We start from the raw sequence: 18,034 nt of genomic DNA, 5'->3' as shown, positions 1-18,034 counted from the left end.
TCTGAAGAAAGAAGTACATGGTGTGTGGTATAAAAGCCTTCTGGATGATTACAGCTCGTGTTTCTTTTCCTGTCTGATTCTCACAGAGGGACTAGAAATGTCACTCGCTACCTCACCAGTAGAGATAGCTTGGAAATGCTCTGCTTCCACCTTCATGTGGTTTTCATCATACCATGACAAACATATGCTAACAAAACACCAACAAGACATGCATGCCATGATATATCGTCTGGGAAAAAGATAGCATTGCACTCATTTTTTACAATACTGACCAAGTAATTCGCTTTTTTATCTGCAGGTATGGGGCGTACTTCTGGGAAAGTGCAGAACTAAAAGCCTAGACATGTTTTACAATTACAAGCCTCTTTACCAGAGGATTACCTGAAATGCAGGTAAATAAAATACATGTGCACCGCAAGAAAAAAATTCAACTTTTTTTTTAATAGATACAGAATCCTGCTTGTAAAATGGTTTGTACAAAACTGGATAATTTTATAATGGAAATACAAAGAAAAAACAGTTTAAACAAGAACAGACACTCCAGAGTGCAGGCTGTTTTCATCAGTCCGTGAAGATTTGCATGCAGAAGGATAATTTCAGTTCTGTTGCCTGGTGTTGTGGAAGCTACTTCATGTGCTGTTTCTTCTTTTTTAAGAGGGCTTCCCTTAGAGCAATCTGAAAAAAATAAATGCAAAAACCACATAAACAATCATAAAAAGACACTTGGAAAAGGTACAACTAGGATTTTTCCTAACCTAAGAATAAGCCAGGGTCAAAGGGGTTCACTTCTTTAAAGTGTACAATTAACTGTTTCTTTAGTACCTGGTAGGTTTCTTACCAGCTAATGATTGCAAAAGTGCTCTAAGCACCTGTTCATAGGCCAGGCTTCAGTGTGTTGCTTTTAAAATAAAGGGTTACCAAGAGTTGGGAGACACTGCAAGAAGCAGTGTGTCAGGAGAGGATGTATATTGACCAGCAGAGATTATAAGTGTTTTCAATTACAGAAAAACAAAATTCAGTGGTACTGTCAGATAACAGCATTACAAAACTGTTACAAATATATATCCTTAATAGCCACATACCCTGCAGTAGTTTACACAAATGTCCAAAATACACGATTTGCAAAGTTTGGGCTAAAAAAAAAGGATTACAGTTAATTAATTCCTTAGTGATTGTGAATACTTTGGAAAAAGTGAATTAAAAACCCAATGAATTTGTCCCCTGAGATCTGTTTCACCTCCAGACTGTTAATTAACAGTTTTCCCCAGATTCTTTCATACAAAACAGAAAAGGCGGTACGATGGCCAACAGACAAGTAAATGCTGCCTTTTAGGCCCTAAAAAGTTTACCTGCTTCTCCCTGAATGAGCGCTTGCCCTTCGTCCGAATGTTCTGGCTGTATCTCATCATCATGAAGTTCTTCTTCTTCTTCTTTTCTTTGTTGGTGGTGCTGGCAAATGGGTTTAGCTTTGCTCTCTTTTTAACAAACTCTTTCCTGTCAGTTCTTCCAGCCTAGGGAAAAAAAACCCCGGTCTTTCAGTCTGTTCTTCAACAGTCCATTTGGCATGGGGAGCCTTTCAACAACAGCAACAGCAACAGCAACAGCAACAGCAACAGCAACAGCAACAGCAACAGCAACAGCAACAGCAACAGCAAAAAGCTACAGCAAAAAGCTACAGCTGCAAGGATAGCCGAAAAGCACTACTTTCGTTTTCCTACAGAAACAAAGTGATCCATGTTCGGGGAAACAGACCAACGGCAGTCATAATGCCGATGTGTTAAATACATCTTCTCGGCACCAGGGTAATTGACATGTTGCTGCAAACTGCAAAGCTGAAGAATACGTTTCTCACCATGGCCGTTGCTAGCCGGGTTTCCTTGTCAGATTTCGGTTTCTTATGCAGATGTTCAATATTTCTCAAAGAAAGCAGCTCCCCTCTGAAACAATAAAATGATGTCTGTCTGTTTATTGTACTTCGATATAAATAAACAGTTACCACATGCAAAGGCTAGGGATTTTCTCTAATTTCAGTGCGGTTAATCTTATATCCATGACTTGGCTAAGCCGAGGCTACGTCTACCCATTTTAACCTACACATCCTGTCCTCTAGATGAAGAAGCAGACCTTTGTACTTTACAGCAATGTGTAGTAAAAAAAAAAAACATCACACAGAGGAGAATGGCATGAACCTTCCAAAGTTAGGAGAGGACATTAAGTTTTCTCCAATAATCTGCACGTATCCAACACCGCTCCCACCCTGCGTTTCAGACCCAGGTTTCAAACGGGATTGAGGCCGCTGAAAAAAAAGACACACCTGCTCTCATCATCGCTGTCCGCGCTCTTCCTCTTCTGATTCTTGCCGGGAGCGGAGCTGACTTCCTTGGCCAGCTGGGCCAGGCGAATCTTCCGGAAGTCCTCCTGAGTCAGCAGGCGGCTCGTGCTCATGGCCACAGCCCTGGCCTTCCTCTCCTCAGCCGGTATGCTCTGGAGCTTGTCCGCCTGAAAGCACACGAGGACTGGCTTGCTCACCCACAATGTCTCTTATGTTCAGTCTTTACCCGGGAACAAAATGTGCAGGTGGGGAACATCCCTGTGTTACATTACTGGCAGTGAAATGATCTCAGGGCGAAGCCTGCTGTAATCGTGACAACCTGAACTGTGAATTGCTACTACCGCTGCCGTCAAGCTGAGAACAACATTCACGCTAAAGGAAAGTCGATCCTCAAGGGGGAACTGCAGTCCCAATTTCTCAGACCGGTCGTTAAACCTCGGTAACAAAATACAATTCATTGACGGTATTGCAAACATTGGACAAATTCCAAATCAAGCACCAAATCGTAAACTTTGTGAAAGTACTGTCAGTCGCGATGTTGTCGCAAACCCTGGTCCCGTCAAAGATGAGAGGGAGAGTTTGAGAGGATTGTGACGCGAGGCGGCCCTTCCTGCTCACTAGTCACTGTAATGTACGAGTGAATAAGTACTGGTTGTACCGCAGACATTTCACTGGAGGAAATCCAATAAATCTGTATACAGAGTTAAAAATAAGCTGTATTTGTCTGCTACACTGTCTCGTAGTCGAGTATTTCTATTGGATTAAAAGAGGTGTACTCACAAACCTGCTTGTTTACAATGTAATAAGGCCACTTCACATCAATAGAAGTCTTGTTACCTTATTCTGAATCACAGAATATTGCGCTGCACATACCTGGAAAGTGTGGCTATTGGCTATCATTGCGGGTTGAAATGCGCTCATCAGTGCTGATTCAGTTCCCCTTTAATTACTACTGTTGTGTACAGAGCTTTACTTGAAAGAGTGAATTGTATCTGATACAGAAGTACAACTAACATCACATTAAATCCTACAGTTGCATTTTACCCTTTTGTCACAGATGCTTTTTTTCCCAATCAGCTTATATATTTTTTCACAAAACACCAAAAGATGCCACAGTCTATTCTGCTGGTAGTTTCAAGTGTGAAATCTAGCATTTAAATGCTCAGTGTAAAAGAACTGTAGTTTGAATAATTTTGCTTCATGTCTCACTGTGATAGCAGGCACACTTTCCGCAAGGCCGGTTTGGTATGAATGAAATAAAAAAACACATACTTACAATCGCAGTCCACATTTAATTAGCTATATTCTAATTACTGTTAAAGACTGCTGTTAAATAGGGAAACCCTTAAATTTTGGGTATGCGATTTCCAATCAAATTTCATTCAGCACCAGAAATTAAATGAGAAAAACTGACAATACTTCAAAATATATTCAGACACAAACCACTTCTTCCTGATCTTCATCAGATGAATGGTGTACGTCAATCCATTCTCCATCTTCATCTTCCTCTTCACTCATGCTGACGCTCTCCCATCCTTCTGTGTGGGGAAATACAGATGAGCTCATCAACACTTACTCAGCAGCCACATCACCCTGCAACTTACAGCTGGCAGCCCACTGATGCTCAGCAGGTGTGAGCCTGGCAGTACCTGGATGGGAGACCTCCTGGGAAAAACTAAGGTTGCTGCTGGAAGAGGTGTTAGTGGGGCCAGCAGGGGGCGCTCACCCTGTAGTCTGTGTGGGTCCTTATGCCCCAGTATAGTAACGGGGACACTGTAAAAAGGCACCGTCCTTCGGATGAGACGTAAAACTGAGGTCCTGACTCTGTGGTCATTAAAAATCCCAGGGTGTTTCTCGAAAAGTGCAGAGGTGTTACCCCGATGTCCTGGCCAAATTTCCCCCTGGCTTTTACCAATCATGGCCTCCAAATAATCCCCATCTATGAACTGGCTTCATCACTCAGTTCTCCTCCCCACTGATAGCTGGTGTGTGATGAGTGTATTATTATTATCTGTTGCTAAGCAATATCTAAGCACTGCTGGAGGTGATAGACATTCTGGCCTGCACATCTGTCTGGTCTTGGACCTTTTAAGAGTCAGAAAATTATATCCCTCACCTTCATCGCCATCCTTTTCTTGCTCCTCTTCCAGGACCTCTGCTCCAGGGATGTGGTCTTTCACCTCCTGCTGTCCGTATTCAGGAATCTTGGCATTTAGAGAAGCCTCTGTCGGTTTGCCCTGTCACCGAAGGAAGACAGCATTCAGCAGTCAGGACACAGATTAGTTTTACCAGAGAAACACTTAGCAGGGTTGGTAAAGAGGTGTTTTTCATAGAAATGTAATTAACAGTCAATGAGTGACCGTCTTTGAATTGCAAATGGGCATGTAAAATATTGAACCAGAGCTGTGTTGAGTGTATCGGGGAATACGTTTAGTTTCTAACTGAGAGGTACAAGCTGAGTTCTGACACAAATCGAGCAAGGGATAACATTGTACTGTACACTAGTAAGGCCTTGTTTATCACGGACAATTTTGGCCACTACGTTACAGAAAATGATGATGCAGCTTTAGAATGAGTCCAGAAGAGAGTGACCACACATACATTCCCAAGCTCAAAGGAAAGCTGGTCTCTGATTGGATGAAATAAATTAACCTACCAAATGAGCTATTTGGGCCAAAAGGCGCCACTCGTTTGCATCGTTTCTTATTGTTTCTTTCTATTTACTTCCCACTGTGAATGACTCATTTCCCAGTAAAAATACGACTAAAGGGTCACGAAGAAGGCAATTATAATGTCATGCAAATTTAAAACAAATGACTAGATTTTACGCAACAGGTGCAATGGTTTTAAGGTAAAGGACTTTTAGGGTAAGGCACGTCATGTTGTTATCCTACTGTTCAGTCGCTGAACTTGCCTTAAAAAAAAAAGAGAAACGTAGTTTTAACCCAGAACAACACTGAAAATAATTAAAATGGCTGTACATACAATCTGCTTTTACACTGCTTGTACTCTTATCTGTAATCAATACACAAAAGTGATGGGTGAAAAGAAGATAATGAATTTTCCAGTAATTCCGGAATCCATCCATGGTCTCACCCTGTCCCGTTTATGCAGCATGTTGGGATTCAAAGTCCTGAAAAGCTGAATCAGCCCCCGTGCCGACATCATGACATCTAAGAAAAGGAAAAATGGTGGAGACTCAACTTACAGAAGAGACCACAATAACACGCTGGAGACATGACTCGCTCTCTCAGAGCCGAATCTATTGTCTAAACCCACCCAGGTCAAGTCGGAGGTTTTAACTCTGTGGGAGCGGCAGCACTGAAATTCTTCCAACAGGTGAAAATCCTGTCTTTCTCCGCTCCTCTGTGCTCCTGCTTCCCACTAAATATCTACAGCCACCTCCCCCCTTAAGACTGAAACGTGAAATGACACGGCATTTGACGGCGGAAAATCGGACCAGTGCGTGTTCAGTATTCCTATCACTTGGTGCACCGTCACACGTTCGGCTGAGAGAAAACAGCAGTGCAGTGAACAGGCTCTGCAGCAGCAGACACAGAGGAAGGACTTACTCTTGTCTTTGTGGCTTTTATACTGTGCAAGGTCCTGGAGGAGGTCCTCTGTCATAGCAAGGGGGCACCTGCCCACCACCTCCTTGATGGCATTGATGCTGCCAGGAGAGGTAGAAACAGTATTAGCAGACAGCAGTATTCAAGATAGGGATTCAACACTGCAGCTCCTGAACTGTCTACAGGCCTAGCTGGCCAAGTGGGGCCTGAGAGGGTGTCCTAAGTCTCTGCAAACCATTCCTCGCTTGAAACCTGGAACCAACTCTTTTGAGCATTTTAGGAGATTACTGGCGCCGTCGGGTTAAGTACTCGTGTGGAAGGAAGAGCAGAAGAGACAGCAGCCCCCCAAGACTAAGTGTGTCCACAGCCAACTTCTATCACACACCCTCCCCCCCCGATTCGCAATGCTCTCTGGAAAGCCACTGCACGTCACACCTGGACCGTGTCTTAGCCCGACATCTCACAGCTGAGGCTATGATGAGGCGGAAAACTGAGGACCTGACTCTCCATGGTCATTAGAAATCCCGGGGCGTTTCTCGAAAAGAGTAGGGGAGTTACCCTGGTGTCCTGGGCAAACTTCCCCTTGGCCTTTACCAATCATGGCCTCCTAATAACCCCCATCTATGAATTGACTTCATCACTCTGTTCTGCTCCCCACTGAGAGCTGATGAGTGTACTGGTGCACTCTGACTGCTGTTACATCATGCAGGCGGGTACTACATTGGTGGTGGTGGAGGGGAGTCCCCATCACCTGTAAAGCTCTTTGAGTGTAGTATCCAGAAAAGCTCTGTACAAGTGTAAACAATTATTATTCTTTAATCTTAATAACTCTGCTGCGCCAACTACATATACCAGCCATGCTGTAACCCAGACATAAAGCATGCTGAAGCTGAAGTCATAAATAAAGCTGATGCTGTGTGTTAAAAGCAATAAGACATATATTCTATATACAACAATACTTTTATCATAAGACGTGAGCGCATGGCTTTGTGGACATTCTGGGCCACCGTACTTTGCCATAGAGGCTGCAAACACATACAGGGGTGAAGGGCAGGGCACAAGCACAAAGCACAATGATGAGTTTGTCCATGTGTCCATTCCCAGGGTGGCTAGAGCCCACACAGTGAATGCAATAGTATGCACACTCAAAGAGGAGAATGGCCAACAAGTTAACCAGATCAAACCTTTCAAAGGCTGGGAGGTTACAAAACATGCCCTATTTCTTTGAAAGCTGAAGAAAAATGGGTCATCACAAAAAAAAAGACTGAATGGTTGACAAAGTACTTTAGAATGGAAAAAAAAATAACCTTCAAGTCATCTACAAAATATATATTTAAAGGACAGGAGAGCCTAAAACTGATTGGTTCTTAAAAGTTAAATACAAAAGTTCACCATGATTATAACTGCTACTGTAAACGAATCTGTTCCCTAGGCCAAATGAGAACTGTGCCCCGTTAGGTATGCCTGAAATAAGATGCAAATGACTCGTTTGACTACACCAAGACTGTCAAAAGGCAGATGTTCAGCTAAACCAGATGTTTAATCTGTAGAAAACTGTCAAAAGGGAAGTAAAGGTGGGAGGCAAAACCTGAACAGTTATAAAACAGTGTAGCTACACAATGGCACTGTGTGTTTTGTGTTGCCACTTCACATCACAACTGCTGTAAGCAAGTCAGCAGGCCTGAGCCCCACATTGACTGCTGTTCCTATGTCTTCTGTCAGTTCCTGACAGAGAGGATCAAAAACCTAGGAGCTGAACTGAGTAAGAACCACAGAGGAACACCAATAAATCACTTAAAAACAAGTGATCTACAGCACACAGCAGAGAAACTTGAAACCGGACCAGAACATTCCAAAAACAATTCCAATAACAATTACTTCACAGAACTAAATACAATTTCTAATTTAAAAAAACTCAATTCCAAGGAATACTAGTCTATTCATGAAAGTGTAAGCACAGCTAAATATAAAACGACCACTCCAGCTGTCACATGTTCGCTATGCAGAATGGATTAAAATCATGTGAATCGTGAGTGAACACCAATAATTCTGTGTGAAGACTTGGGAAAAAAATCTGGAGACCTAAGGATGGTACATAAAATAAATACATACATTTTGCTAGCTTTCTTCCCCTTGTCTCTGGAATGGTTAGATAAAGAAAAGAAACGGCAAGCATCTCCACATACCCCACAGTCATCACTTCGCCCGAGTTCCTGTCTGTGACAAAGTTGTTTGCAATTGTCATCACCACTGGTTGGATAGTCTGCAAAAGGCACAAGGGACATGTGCACTTCAGAAAAACAAACGTCTTCCGCCAAACTTCCTGAACCTCGTTACAATATTATTTAACCTTAAAAAAATAAAAATAAAAACTGTGCAAGTGAAAGTGGCAGTGAGTGTGTCATCCATTCAAGACGGAGACTCCTGTAAATAAGACAGGACACGACAGCTGATCGTTTATGTCTGACACCTTATTTCTGGGGAAAATGCATAGCCCAGGGACTGGAATAACTATTAAAAACCGTGCTTCCCAGTTTCATTAATTAAAATGTGTACAATGAGCTGGCATCTCTTGAAATGCGAACAAAGCTGTGAGGCAGAGAAACAGCAGAGATGTGCTGCTTCCACCCCCGTCGTCCAATCCCGAACCAGAAGACGTGCTGACCCACCTCTGGAGGCACCAGCTGATGAGAGGCTTGAGCAGCGCACAGAAGAATCTTGGTAACCTCTGCCCGTGAAGAAATGTTTTTTGGGGGAAAGAGAAAAAAGACATCTTTTTAAAAAACGTTTTTGTAAAACTTAATCGGAAAATGTTACCTCGCTGCTGAGGGGAATAATGTTCAATCACCGACATCCAGTACAAGTGTGTGCATGCTTTTTAGGACACAGGAATCAATTGCACAGGACTATAATTATCATGAATTTATTAAGACATCACTTGTATCCAAAGGAACTTACATGTGTACTTTTTAATACAGCAGGGTGTTTTAGTGGAATAAGCCGAGTGAAGCGTCTTAGTTAAAGGTAAAATAGCAGTGTTGCACCTGGAAGTTGAATTCCACCCCCACTGACTCATGGAAATGCCTTTATGCAATAATTTCTCTCTTTTTCAAGCAAGGGTAAACAAATAACAGCCAACAAGTGTGTCTACGCATGCTGTTGGTCCTTCTGAAGACTGGTTTATTGTGCAAGTCAATCCAGATGTTCTAAAACTTCAATTCCAGATAACATGGGTAATCCCATATTGTGTCAACAGCACACTGGCCTTGGTCTACACTTGTGTTTGCAGGATGTAAGGATGGATATACACTAGGAGCACTCAAGCTACTGTTTAATTATTCACTGCTCTAATGCTTTGAACCTGATTGCAGAAAAGGACTGTATTACCTCTCTGGTGCGGTTGTAGAAAACGTTGCACAAAGGGATAAAAGTTGAAAAGGAAAAGCTGCAGAAGAGACACATTTCTCAGTATTCGTGACAACTTCTAGAAGCATCACATAAACCAAAGCATGAACTCTCTGATTAACAGAAACTGTTTCAGCAGGTGTTACTCTCCGTTCACTACAAAAAAAAGGTGCACATATAGACAATGCACCCAGAAAGCGGTCGCAGCAATTCTGTTCCAAGAAGCATCAAATCTATGCATTTAGAGAAACTATCATTTAAATACAATTTTACTCCAAAGAAAATTGTCTTCTTGGTAAGGTAAGCAACTCTCTCATCTACAGTAATGCTATTGCACAATCCTCTGTTGGTAAATTATTCTATCTTTGTTGTATTGGGCCGCACCGTAAAATACATTTCCCGCAGAGGATAATAAAGCTTGAACTGAAACTGGAAGTAAGAGCTCCAGACTCAAGGTACTTGCAGTCCTCACTGCCCACACCAGGCTGCACATTTCAACTCAAAAACAACGTCTGAGTGATGAAATAATTTACCTCATGAATTCCGACTAGCCTTGAAATGAGCTCCATCATCATTATCTTCACCTCAAACCGTTCTTTGGAATCTTCTAACTGTTTTAAAAGTTTCTCAGCAAAATCTGGAAATCATGCAGAAATGTTAGTATGAGTGTAACTACAGTGCGTCCTTTGGCACAACCAGAGCAGAAAATTAACTTCAATGTTTACCTTTCAATTAGTTGCGGATTTGGCAAGTACCTTCAAAAGAATCCAATAAATGTAAATGATTTATTTTAAATAAAAAATACTGGTACTGAAAATAAGAATTGTGCTCAACACTGCATTGAAATGAATTGGTTTAAGTGGTTTTTAAAGAAAAATCCGTCTGCGAGAGAAGTCTCACTTCCCACTCAACAGAGCAGCAAAACGAGATTAATCAGTCTGATTGCAAACACTACTAAATGATCAGATTATTAATTTAAAATGTTACCCTGCGGATCATGAATTAGGTGGATGGCAGAAAAATTGAAAACTTCTGCACGCTTTTTCTTCTTATTTTTCTGTAAAATAAAAAGCAAAACTTAAGAGTAGCACAATTTTTCTAATCACAGTCACAGTATTATTTTTTTATTACATTCTAATACTTGGAAAACAAAATACAAAAGCACATATATACAAAAGCACATACTGAAGATCCATCAGTCCTGCAGTCCAAGAGATTTTAAAGGCTAAGCAGTAGAAAAGATACTCCCAAAGTGGGTCAGGACTTGACACTTGGGAAGAATTGGATAAAAAATCCTACATTCCAACGTTCCAAAATGTAATCGTGTTTACTGATCAGAATCTTACTTTGAGAACTTTCAAGGCCTTCTCCATTTTCTTCTTGTTTTTTGAACTCTTTTTTCCTGTTGAGTACCTCAAAATGAGGTCTTTTGCAGATGGTCCATCATCCTGAAAAGAAAGAAAAGTAGTTTGATTTTTGTCGCGGTAGGTGCACTTGGTCTAAAACGCCACATTCCCCTTCTGTGAAATGTGAAATTCAGACTTGCCTCTGACTCAGAATCACTGTTCTTCTCATCTTCATCTTTGCCCAAGAAGAATTTTAAAGCTGCCACAAGAATCTAAGGAGATAATACCGACATTTTCAAACAACTGATATTTTCTGGCTCACAAATTGGATTAAATGTGAATTAAATGTAAAAATTGGATTAAATGTGGCTCGGTGGATTTTTTGCCATGTTAATATGAACAAACAACAAAACTCTGACCTGGATTTTTACAACAATGTTAAGAAAAAAGGGAGACGGAAAGCAAAGTACATCTAAAACGTAACTCATTTTAGCTTATCAGACTTGGCCTTTAAGACAATTCAGAACTCTGCAAGGTATCAAACAGTTTAGAAAAAGCTCCCACTCCGTAATCCAAGCTATACTGTAATTTCCTTGTGTATTTGTGAAGTCCTACAATTACTTTTCTGTCATTTTGCCTTCTATATAGTAAACTGGCGGGTGGAAAGATTTAGCATTAGAAAGCCCACCAGCTCGTTGTTAATTATACTGTCGCAGGCTTTACATCTACCTCAGGAAGAAATCAAGACGTTCTCACCTTTGTCACTTTTGAAAAGCATGCTGTTGTAATGACATTGACTGTTTTAGTGTCATTCCTGCAATAAAATAAATCGGAGGTTATCTCCAGGTATACTCCAGAATAATGGATAAATAATCATATACATACAGCTGCATTTCAACAAACACCACTCTGAGAGGTCAGTTACCCCAAAAAAGCGTCTGATCATACATAATGTTTTCTTGTTTCATGTACAGTACTGTGATTGTTTTAAAACTCTCACTGCTCCTCATTCCATAGTTTTATCACAGTCCATTGGTAATCATATTAATCAATCACGTAGACACACATTTAACCAGCAGTGTAAATGTACACAGTAAAAGTGCCACCCAGTAGGCAGCACTCATTCCTTTTTCTGCCTTAGACTATATTTCCATTGTAAAGCTGAAGGTACGACTCAGTATGGCAAGTTTTGGGGTTTTATTTTTATGACTTGCTACATTTGCCAGCATCAAGGCAGCCAAATGTCATCTATTGTATTCAATTTTACACCAATTAAAATATATGATGCACAACATACGTGCTATAATAATGCTATAAAACATGTAAATTATCAGTACAGTGTTTCAACTGGAAATAACTTTTTTTGAGATGGTAAAGCACACCCCTGGGGCTGACTTACCAAATATTCCTCCTGTAGAGCTCTATCATTACATCCAGAGATATCTTGGCAGCTGTAGCATTGCTGTCTCTCAACATCGTGTACATGAAATTTTGCAAAGTCTGAGGAAAGAGAATTCAAGGTTACAGTAGGCTAACCCCGGCCTTGGTCCCTTTCTATGCTGCAGAGTCATGGAAAAATCCGGAACGGCACTCACTGTGTTCACTTTGTTGTTTTTATGCTTGGCGTTGATATTCTTGATGTCGGACACAATGTGGGTGTACAGAGTCTGCAAGGGAGAAGCGGAGTACAGGGGTGAGAGGTTACGGGGACATCTCTCCGGGTCGCTGGAGGGCGAACGGGGTCTTCAGCTCACCTTGCGAAGGAGCTTGTCGTGGCATCGCAGAAGCTCAAAGAAGAGCTCAAGCAGGCCTGTCGGGCTGATGAGGTCCTTGTTTCGCAGCAGGATGAGGGCCTTGCAGAAGGTCTAGGCAGAAAAGGAAGAAGACAGAAACCGATTCAAGCACACGACATGTCGAGCTACTGGCCTTGAAAAACATCAGTGGCATAAAAGAGAACATGACATGATAAACTTCAGAAACCAGAAATCACTTGATTTGGTTTTTACCACTTCCATCACATCCCATTAAGTGCTTCTGCGTTTTTGTTCCCTGCAAATTTTAAAATTGGTTATGCTTTATTTTTTTTTGTTTAAATGATAAGTTAAAAACATCTGACCTGATTAGGACGTTGAGAAGCTTTGAAAGAAAAAGCTGACATTCTTCTAAAATCTAACTCTTATAGCTGATATTCTCCTACTTGCAAGTGCAAGCGATCCCATTACTCCAATCCTGGAGTCCTTGCACCGGCTTCCTGTCGACTTCAAAATCCTCATGCTCACCGATGAGGCTCTGCATGGCTTGGCACCTCAGTACCTGTCTGAGCTACTACAGCCCTACTCCTCACCTCACAACCTTCGCTCTTCTAATTGTGGTCTCCTACCTGTCCCCCAAGCCCATCTACACTCTGAGTGACAGGGTCTTCTCCTGTTATGCCCCAAAGCTCTGGAACTCTTTCCCCAGGGATATCAGAGAGTCACCTTCTCTAAACTCCTCAAAACTCAAAACGTCCTTCCTTAGAAGAGTCTTTACTTAACTGACTCTGTTCTTCACCCCTCTGCTCCTGCTGTACTCAGTACCTCCATCTACTGTCCCCTCTCATTGTGTATGTCTTATGTATCTTTTTTATTGTTGTTGTCGTTCTGTAAAGCACTTTGAGAAGCCACCTTTAAAGGTGCGATATAAAATAAAGTTTATTATTACTTAAATACAATTGATGGTATTTCATTCCACTCTCAAGGGCTCCTGTGGTTCCATACCATTCTCAGGTCATGCTCCAGGACAGTGTGGTGACACAGAAGCAGTTCTTTTAATTCCTGGGGGAAATTGGCCAGTTGCTCTGAATAGCAATGTGCAACCTGTAAAATAAGAGCACAGAATCTAGACATTACCCAATTTAATTTATTCCAGGCGACTTCATCCTAACAGATCTGGACATTCAAATGCTTTCCTTTCCTCCTTTCCTATAAAAAAAAGATTTCTGCTGCATATTCAATTATGCTGTGAGGAAACAATGGAATCATAACAAAGGATGAGCGGTTTAAATTTCTTAAACCATATCCCCTGACAACAAGCAATTAGCTACCATGCTTTAGTGAGAACACTGAACACTTAAGACTTAGGAGGTTGGAGCAGGGAGTCCCATCAACATGTGAGCTTCAAGTGAACGAGTAAAGGTTAATTCCAAACTGCACAGTAGGAAGAAAAAAAAACACATTTCTGTTGTGAGGCCTTCTCCACTAATGTGAGGAATATTCCTGAAGAAGGATCCAGTGCCTTCTCAGTTACACATTCATGCAAAGCAACACATAGAGTCTTACAGACTGTGGGACTGCAATACTTAAATAAAAAGATAACTTTTCAGAAATGGAAGCAGGTATTTTATAGTGTCATCAATATTTCAATACAGCGATTTGCTGTACTCATATTCCCCGGAGCTGGTCTTAAGTTTCTGCGGGCTTTAAGGCAGTCACTAAAGGCTCTTAGCTTTTAGGAGGATATATTAAAATGCATTACCTGGGCCAAGAACATAACCAGTTCAGCCAACTCCTTATTTGGCTTATCGGGTTTAAGCTTGAAGATCTGAACATTGGACTGGTAGTGCCGATACTGCTGCAGGAACTGAAAGATACAAAGAACGAGACGGGCTGAATGTAAAAAACTATCCTGACATCAGCTTTCAGTCTGAAATCCAGGTCAGCAGTCATACTGTGTTTTTAGGCAAGTCTGTTTGTTTAAACCACAATGAATGCAGTCCCCTAAATTGTTTAAAGACGTGGGCCAGTGTACAGCTTGGTTTTGCAGTACATCTAACCAGACTAAACCAGCCTGGTTAGATGTACTGCTATTATGCAGCTAATTAGTCAATCAGCCTGGGAGGAAGGAAAAAAACAAAGTACACCAGCCCCTACAGGAATTGGGTACAGGATCCCTTGTCTGGAGAACTCCAACAGCTTGGAGGCGTTTAAGGAGACAACAGGTCACAGATGCAGTCAATGGCTCATCCTAAAATGAAGATATGTTTTATATAAACTATGATCAGCTACACAGCTGGGAAACAAGACATCTTCATAGCACTGTGAACACCAAAGGACACAGTGAAGATCAGAGGTGACACCAGGATCATTTCACTGTCATTGACCGTTAAAATAAACCTGTCAACATTAGAGGTGAGGAGAGAAAAATACAGACAACGTACCAGCTCTTTGGTCTCATTGATTACTAACCATGTAAGTTATGGCAGGTAGAGAACTACAAGATTTTAACTAGACTAAGCAGTGGGGACAGGAACTATCAAGCATGTAACATGTTTCATTTTGATTACAAATTTCTGAACTGGTTGTGGGAAAAAGCTTAAGCTCAACTTTAAGCGCTACAAAATAGGATCTGCGAAATTCAGGAGTACTTTCAGTGTTAACAAGAGAAGTATAAAACAACAACACAACCTGACCTCTAATAATATCAATATTGGACTGAATAAAACCCCCCAGAAGAGCCATAGACTCTTCTAAAGTTGTGTTGTTAACTGAATCTAGATGTTCACGGAATGTTTAAGAAAATAATTCTAATATTATTTTGTCCTTCTTCAATACATCACAAAAAAACACTAACCTGGCAGCACTGGATTTCTAGAAATGTATATCTGATTGTAGTGATTAAACAAATGCTTGGGGTGGAGCGGTGGCTCTGCAGCTAAGTGGCTGGAAGGATGCCAGTTCAAATCTCGCGGCCAGCAGAGGAATCCTACTCTATTGGGCTCCTGAACAAGGCCCTTAACCCCAGCTGCTCCGGGGGCGCTGTATAAATGGCAGACCCTGCGCTCTGACCCCCAGCTTCTCTCTCCCTGTCTGTGTGCCAGTGCGTCTCATGGAGAGCAAGCTGGGGTATGCGAAAAGACGAATTCCTAATGTAAGAAATGGTATATACTGTAGCTAATAAAGTGATCTTATTTTATCTCTCTAAACAAAGACAAATAACTGTCACAATATGGGATATGTTCCCCCATCCATACTTGAGTTTGCACCATTAGGATTTTTATGGAGCAATGTTGATAAATGTACCAAAGTCACACGTACATGACAGTTCCCTCTTTTTTTTCTGTGGCTTCACGATGATCTAATAAAGAGCTGCCATCCAAGGGAGAATTCCAAACCAAAGAGTACTCTATACTAGTTAGCTGAGCACAACCATGATGATATATCAAACAGGATCTAAAGAACAAGGCTGAGCGCACAGATCTTGAAATTCTACAGTCTTACTCCACTTACTCTTGCAAGTACTTCATGCAAATCATACTTCAGGCTAAACGGTGCGACATACTCAGGAATGTGTAACTGGTTTGCAAATTACAACTGATAACAAGGTCCAGTGCACAAATTTCATTATGAGTGAGTAAAATGACTTGTGGCGGCGTGGAACAGTGCCGAAGGGAGGTAAGAAGGTTCAATTTTCCTAAGAAATGAAAAGGCCCAAAGGAAACTAATTTCAAATACATGCGCGTACGTGTCTAAACACTGTTTACTTAAAACAAACAAGTGATTCCGTATGAACTGCCATTCATTGAAGGGCTGGACAGTTTTCTATTAGATTATCGCTAATCGATAACTTAAGATATCAAATCTGGTCAGTATACTGACATATCGTAGTTGCTAATTCAGAAACTACAGGCAACGTCCTCAAAGGCACACATTTTCAGAAAACTTAAACTATGCTGCTTTCCCTTCTTTGATATAAGGTTTTAAACAGGAAATTATGCACCTGTGATACTATAAAAGATATACATTTTCTTCAAAGACACGGAGGATAAAGACAAACAGGTCTCTAAACGAGTATTCAAAAAACGTGTATTAGAAAATACAGATATTGTAATCGGTAACAATTATCAGTCTCATCATAACCAACATAATCAATACTATTTCTCGACCGATGATTACTCCTCAAGATAAATAAGAACGTTAGTCTTTGAACCAGAACAGTCAAGTCTAAATCCCTATAAGAGAGCAGTTGTCCAGGTGATAAATAGGTAAACCAGTAAAACATGGTATTGTAAGTGAATATGTACCTTAACATTTGGTCACTACTAGAAGATTGAATGCAAAAACAGCTTTGAGCTACAACTTTAAAGTAAGCTTTAAACGTAGGTCTAAATGAACTTATTATGAACTTATGTTGAAATGCATACCGAGATTAATCCAATTTGTTTATGAAAGCATAAACTTTAGGATGTAATATATTAAAAAAGAAAACATCTTACCTCTTCTGTATAAGACTGGGGATCTCTTTTGATTAAATTCTGCAACTGTGGAAGATTTGTAGGCAACTTGTTGTTATGCCTACCCGACATGACTACAACCGAGTTGTTACTTGTAATGAAAACGTTTTTTGAAAGTTTATTTTTTTCACTATTCCAACGTGCTTTACAAGTAACTCGCCATATTGCTACGTTTAATCCCGTGCTACGGGAAGAGAGGAGTACCGAACAGTACGGACGGTGACAAATGCGTTTAAAAATTACAAAGAGTGGTACAGTACAACATCCTTGCTTACACGAGATCAATGATTTTTTACGGATATCAAAATATAAGCTATAGAATATAAGCTATAGAAACACTAAAAATGATTATTCTGTTTTCCAATAACGTGAATTAATTAAAATATTAATGCGGATACCTCAGAAATATATATTAAATATCTAGTTACCGTGACTGATTAACTTGCTCTTGTGAGTATCTATTATTATGTTCATATCTGTTTCCTTTTATATTTATAATTTACATAATGTAGTTCTGTAATACTTTAATTTTTAAACCACATAACTTTGTGAGTTGCTTATTATTATACAATGCTTTTTGTTTGTACAAATTACTTAATATTTACATTTTTCCTGTGTGTTAATCACCACAAATAAATAAAAACGATTTAACAACCCAGTTAAAAAAATTAATGGGATAAAATTGTAATATTATACCATTTTGACATTAGAAAAGCCAAGAGAGAGTTTTAAAACAATACTGCAATGAATGATAAAATTAATTAATAAGAGGTACAGCATTACAGCAGCAAAAGGACAGCAAAGGATGAAGAGCAATGTTTATGAGATTAAGATTAAGCGGTTAGAAAATGGATGGATATTTCTTGTAAGAAAGAATTGGAACAGCATGCTCCAGGCTGTAAAAGGGCAAAAGTTCTTTATTAAATTATATGGGCACAGAAGAGGCAGAAATGCAACAGGTACATCTCCAGGGGCTGATGGTATTCTACCAATTGTACCCAATGAAACAAGAGGTGACAATCACAGGCCATTCGCCCAGCTCTTTCGAGCTACTTCTAGATACAGGCACTGGCACTAATCCACAAGAGAGCCGAAAAAAGAATCAAGTAATTAC

General features: G+C 40.5%; 1 protein-coding gene across 1 annotated transcript; it reads right to left on the bottom strand.

Moving 5' to 3' along the window:
• Window positions 1–421: 421 nt before the first annotated feature.
• On the bottom strand, window positions 422–17,123 carry sdad1 (SDA1 domain containing 1). The gene is made up of 22 exons (XM_088630438.1): window positions 16,903–17,123; window positions 14,166–14,270; window positions 13,409–13,507; window positions 12,407–12,517; window positions 12,248–12,319; window positions 12,052–12,152; window positions 11,409–11,466; window positions 10,853–10,924; window positions 10,653–10,754; window positions 10,294–10,363; window positions 9,840–9,943; window positions 9,289–9,346; window positions 8,571–8,629; window positions 8,088–8,164; window positions 5,905–6,002; window positions 5,429–5,505; window positions 4,449–4,569; window positions 3,776–3,870; window positions 2,315–2,499; window positions 1,853–1,937; window positions 1,350–1,511; window positions 422–675 (listed from the first exon to the last, which is right to left on the bottom strand). The coding sequence occupies exons 1-22, from the start codon at window positions 16,990–16,992 to the stop codon at window positions 625–627; spliced, it is 2,052 nt and encodes a 683-aa protein (XP_088486564.1). The 5' UTR covers window positions 16,993–17,123; the 3' UTR covers window positions 422–624.
• Between the last annotated feature and the right edge of the window lie 911 nt (window positions 17,124–18,034).

Source organism: Lepisosteus platostomus, chromosome 4 (assembly GCF_059453375.1).
Source record: "Lepisosteus platostomus isolate fLepPlt1 chromosome 4, fLepPlt1.hap1, whole genome shotgun sequence".
Classification (NCBI taxonomy): domain Eukaryota; kingdom Metazoa; phylum Chordata; class Actinopteri; order Semionotiformes; family Lepisosteidae; genus Lepisosteus; species Lepisosteus platostomus.
Note: the sequence above shows the minus strand (reverse complement) of the source record. Positions and strands in the feature narration are given on the sequence as shown.

Coding starts and splice junctions, on each gene's coding strand:
- sdad1 (XM_088630438.1), bottom strand. CDS start 16,992: ATGTCGGGTAGGCATAACAACAAGTTGCCTACAAATCTTCCACAGTTG. Junction 14,271..16,902: donor CCCAGTCTTATACAGAAGAG/GTAAGATGTTTT, acceptor TGTATCTTTCAG/TTCCTGCAGCAGTATCGGCA. Junction 10,364..10,652: donor AGGCCTTGAAAGTTCTCAAA/GTAAGATTCTGA, acceptor TTTATTTTACAG/AAAAATAAGAAGAAAAAGCG.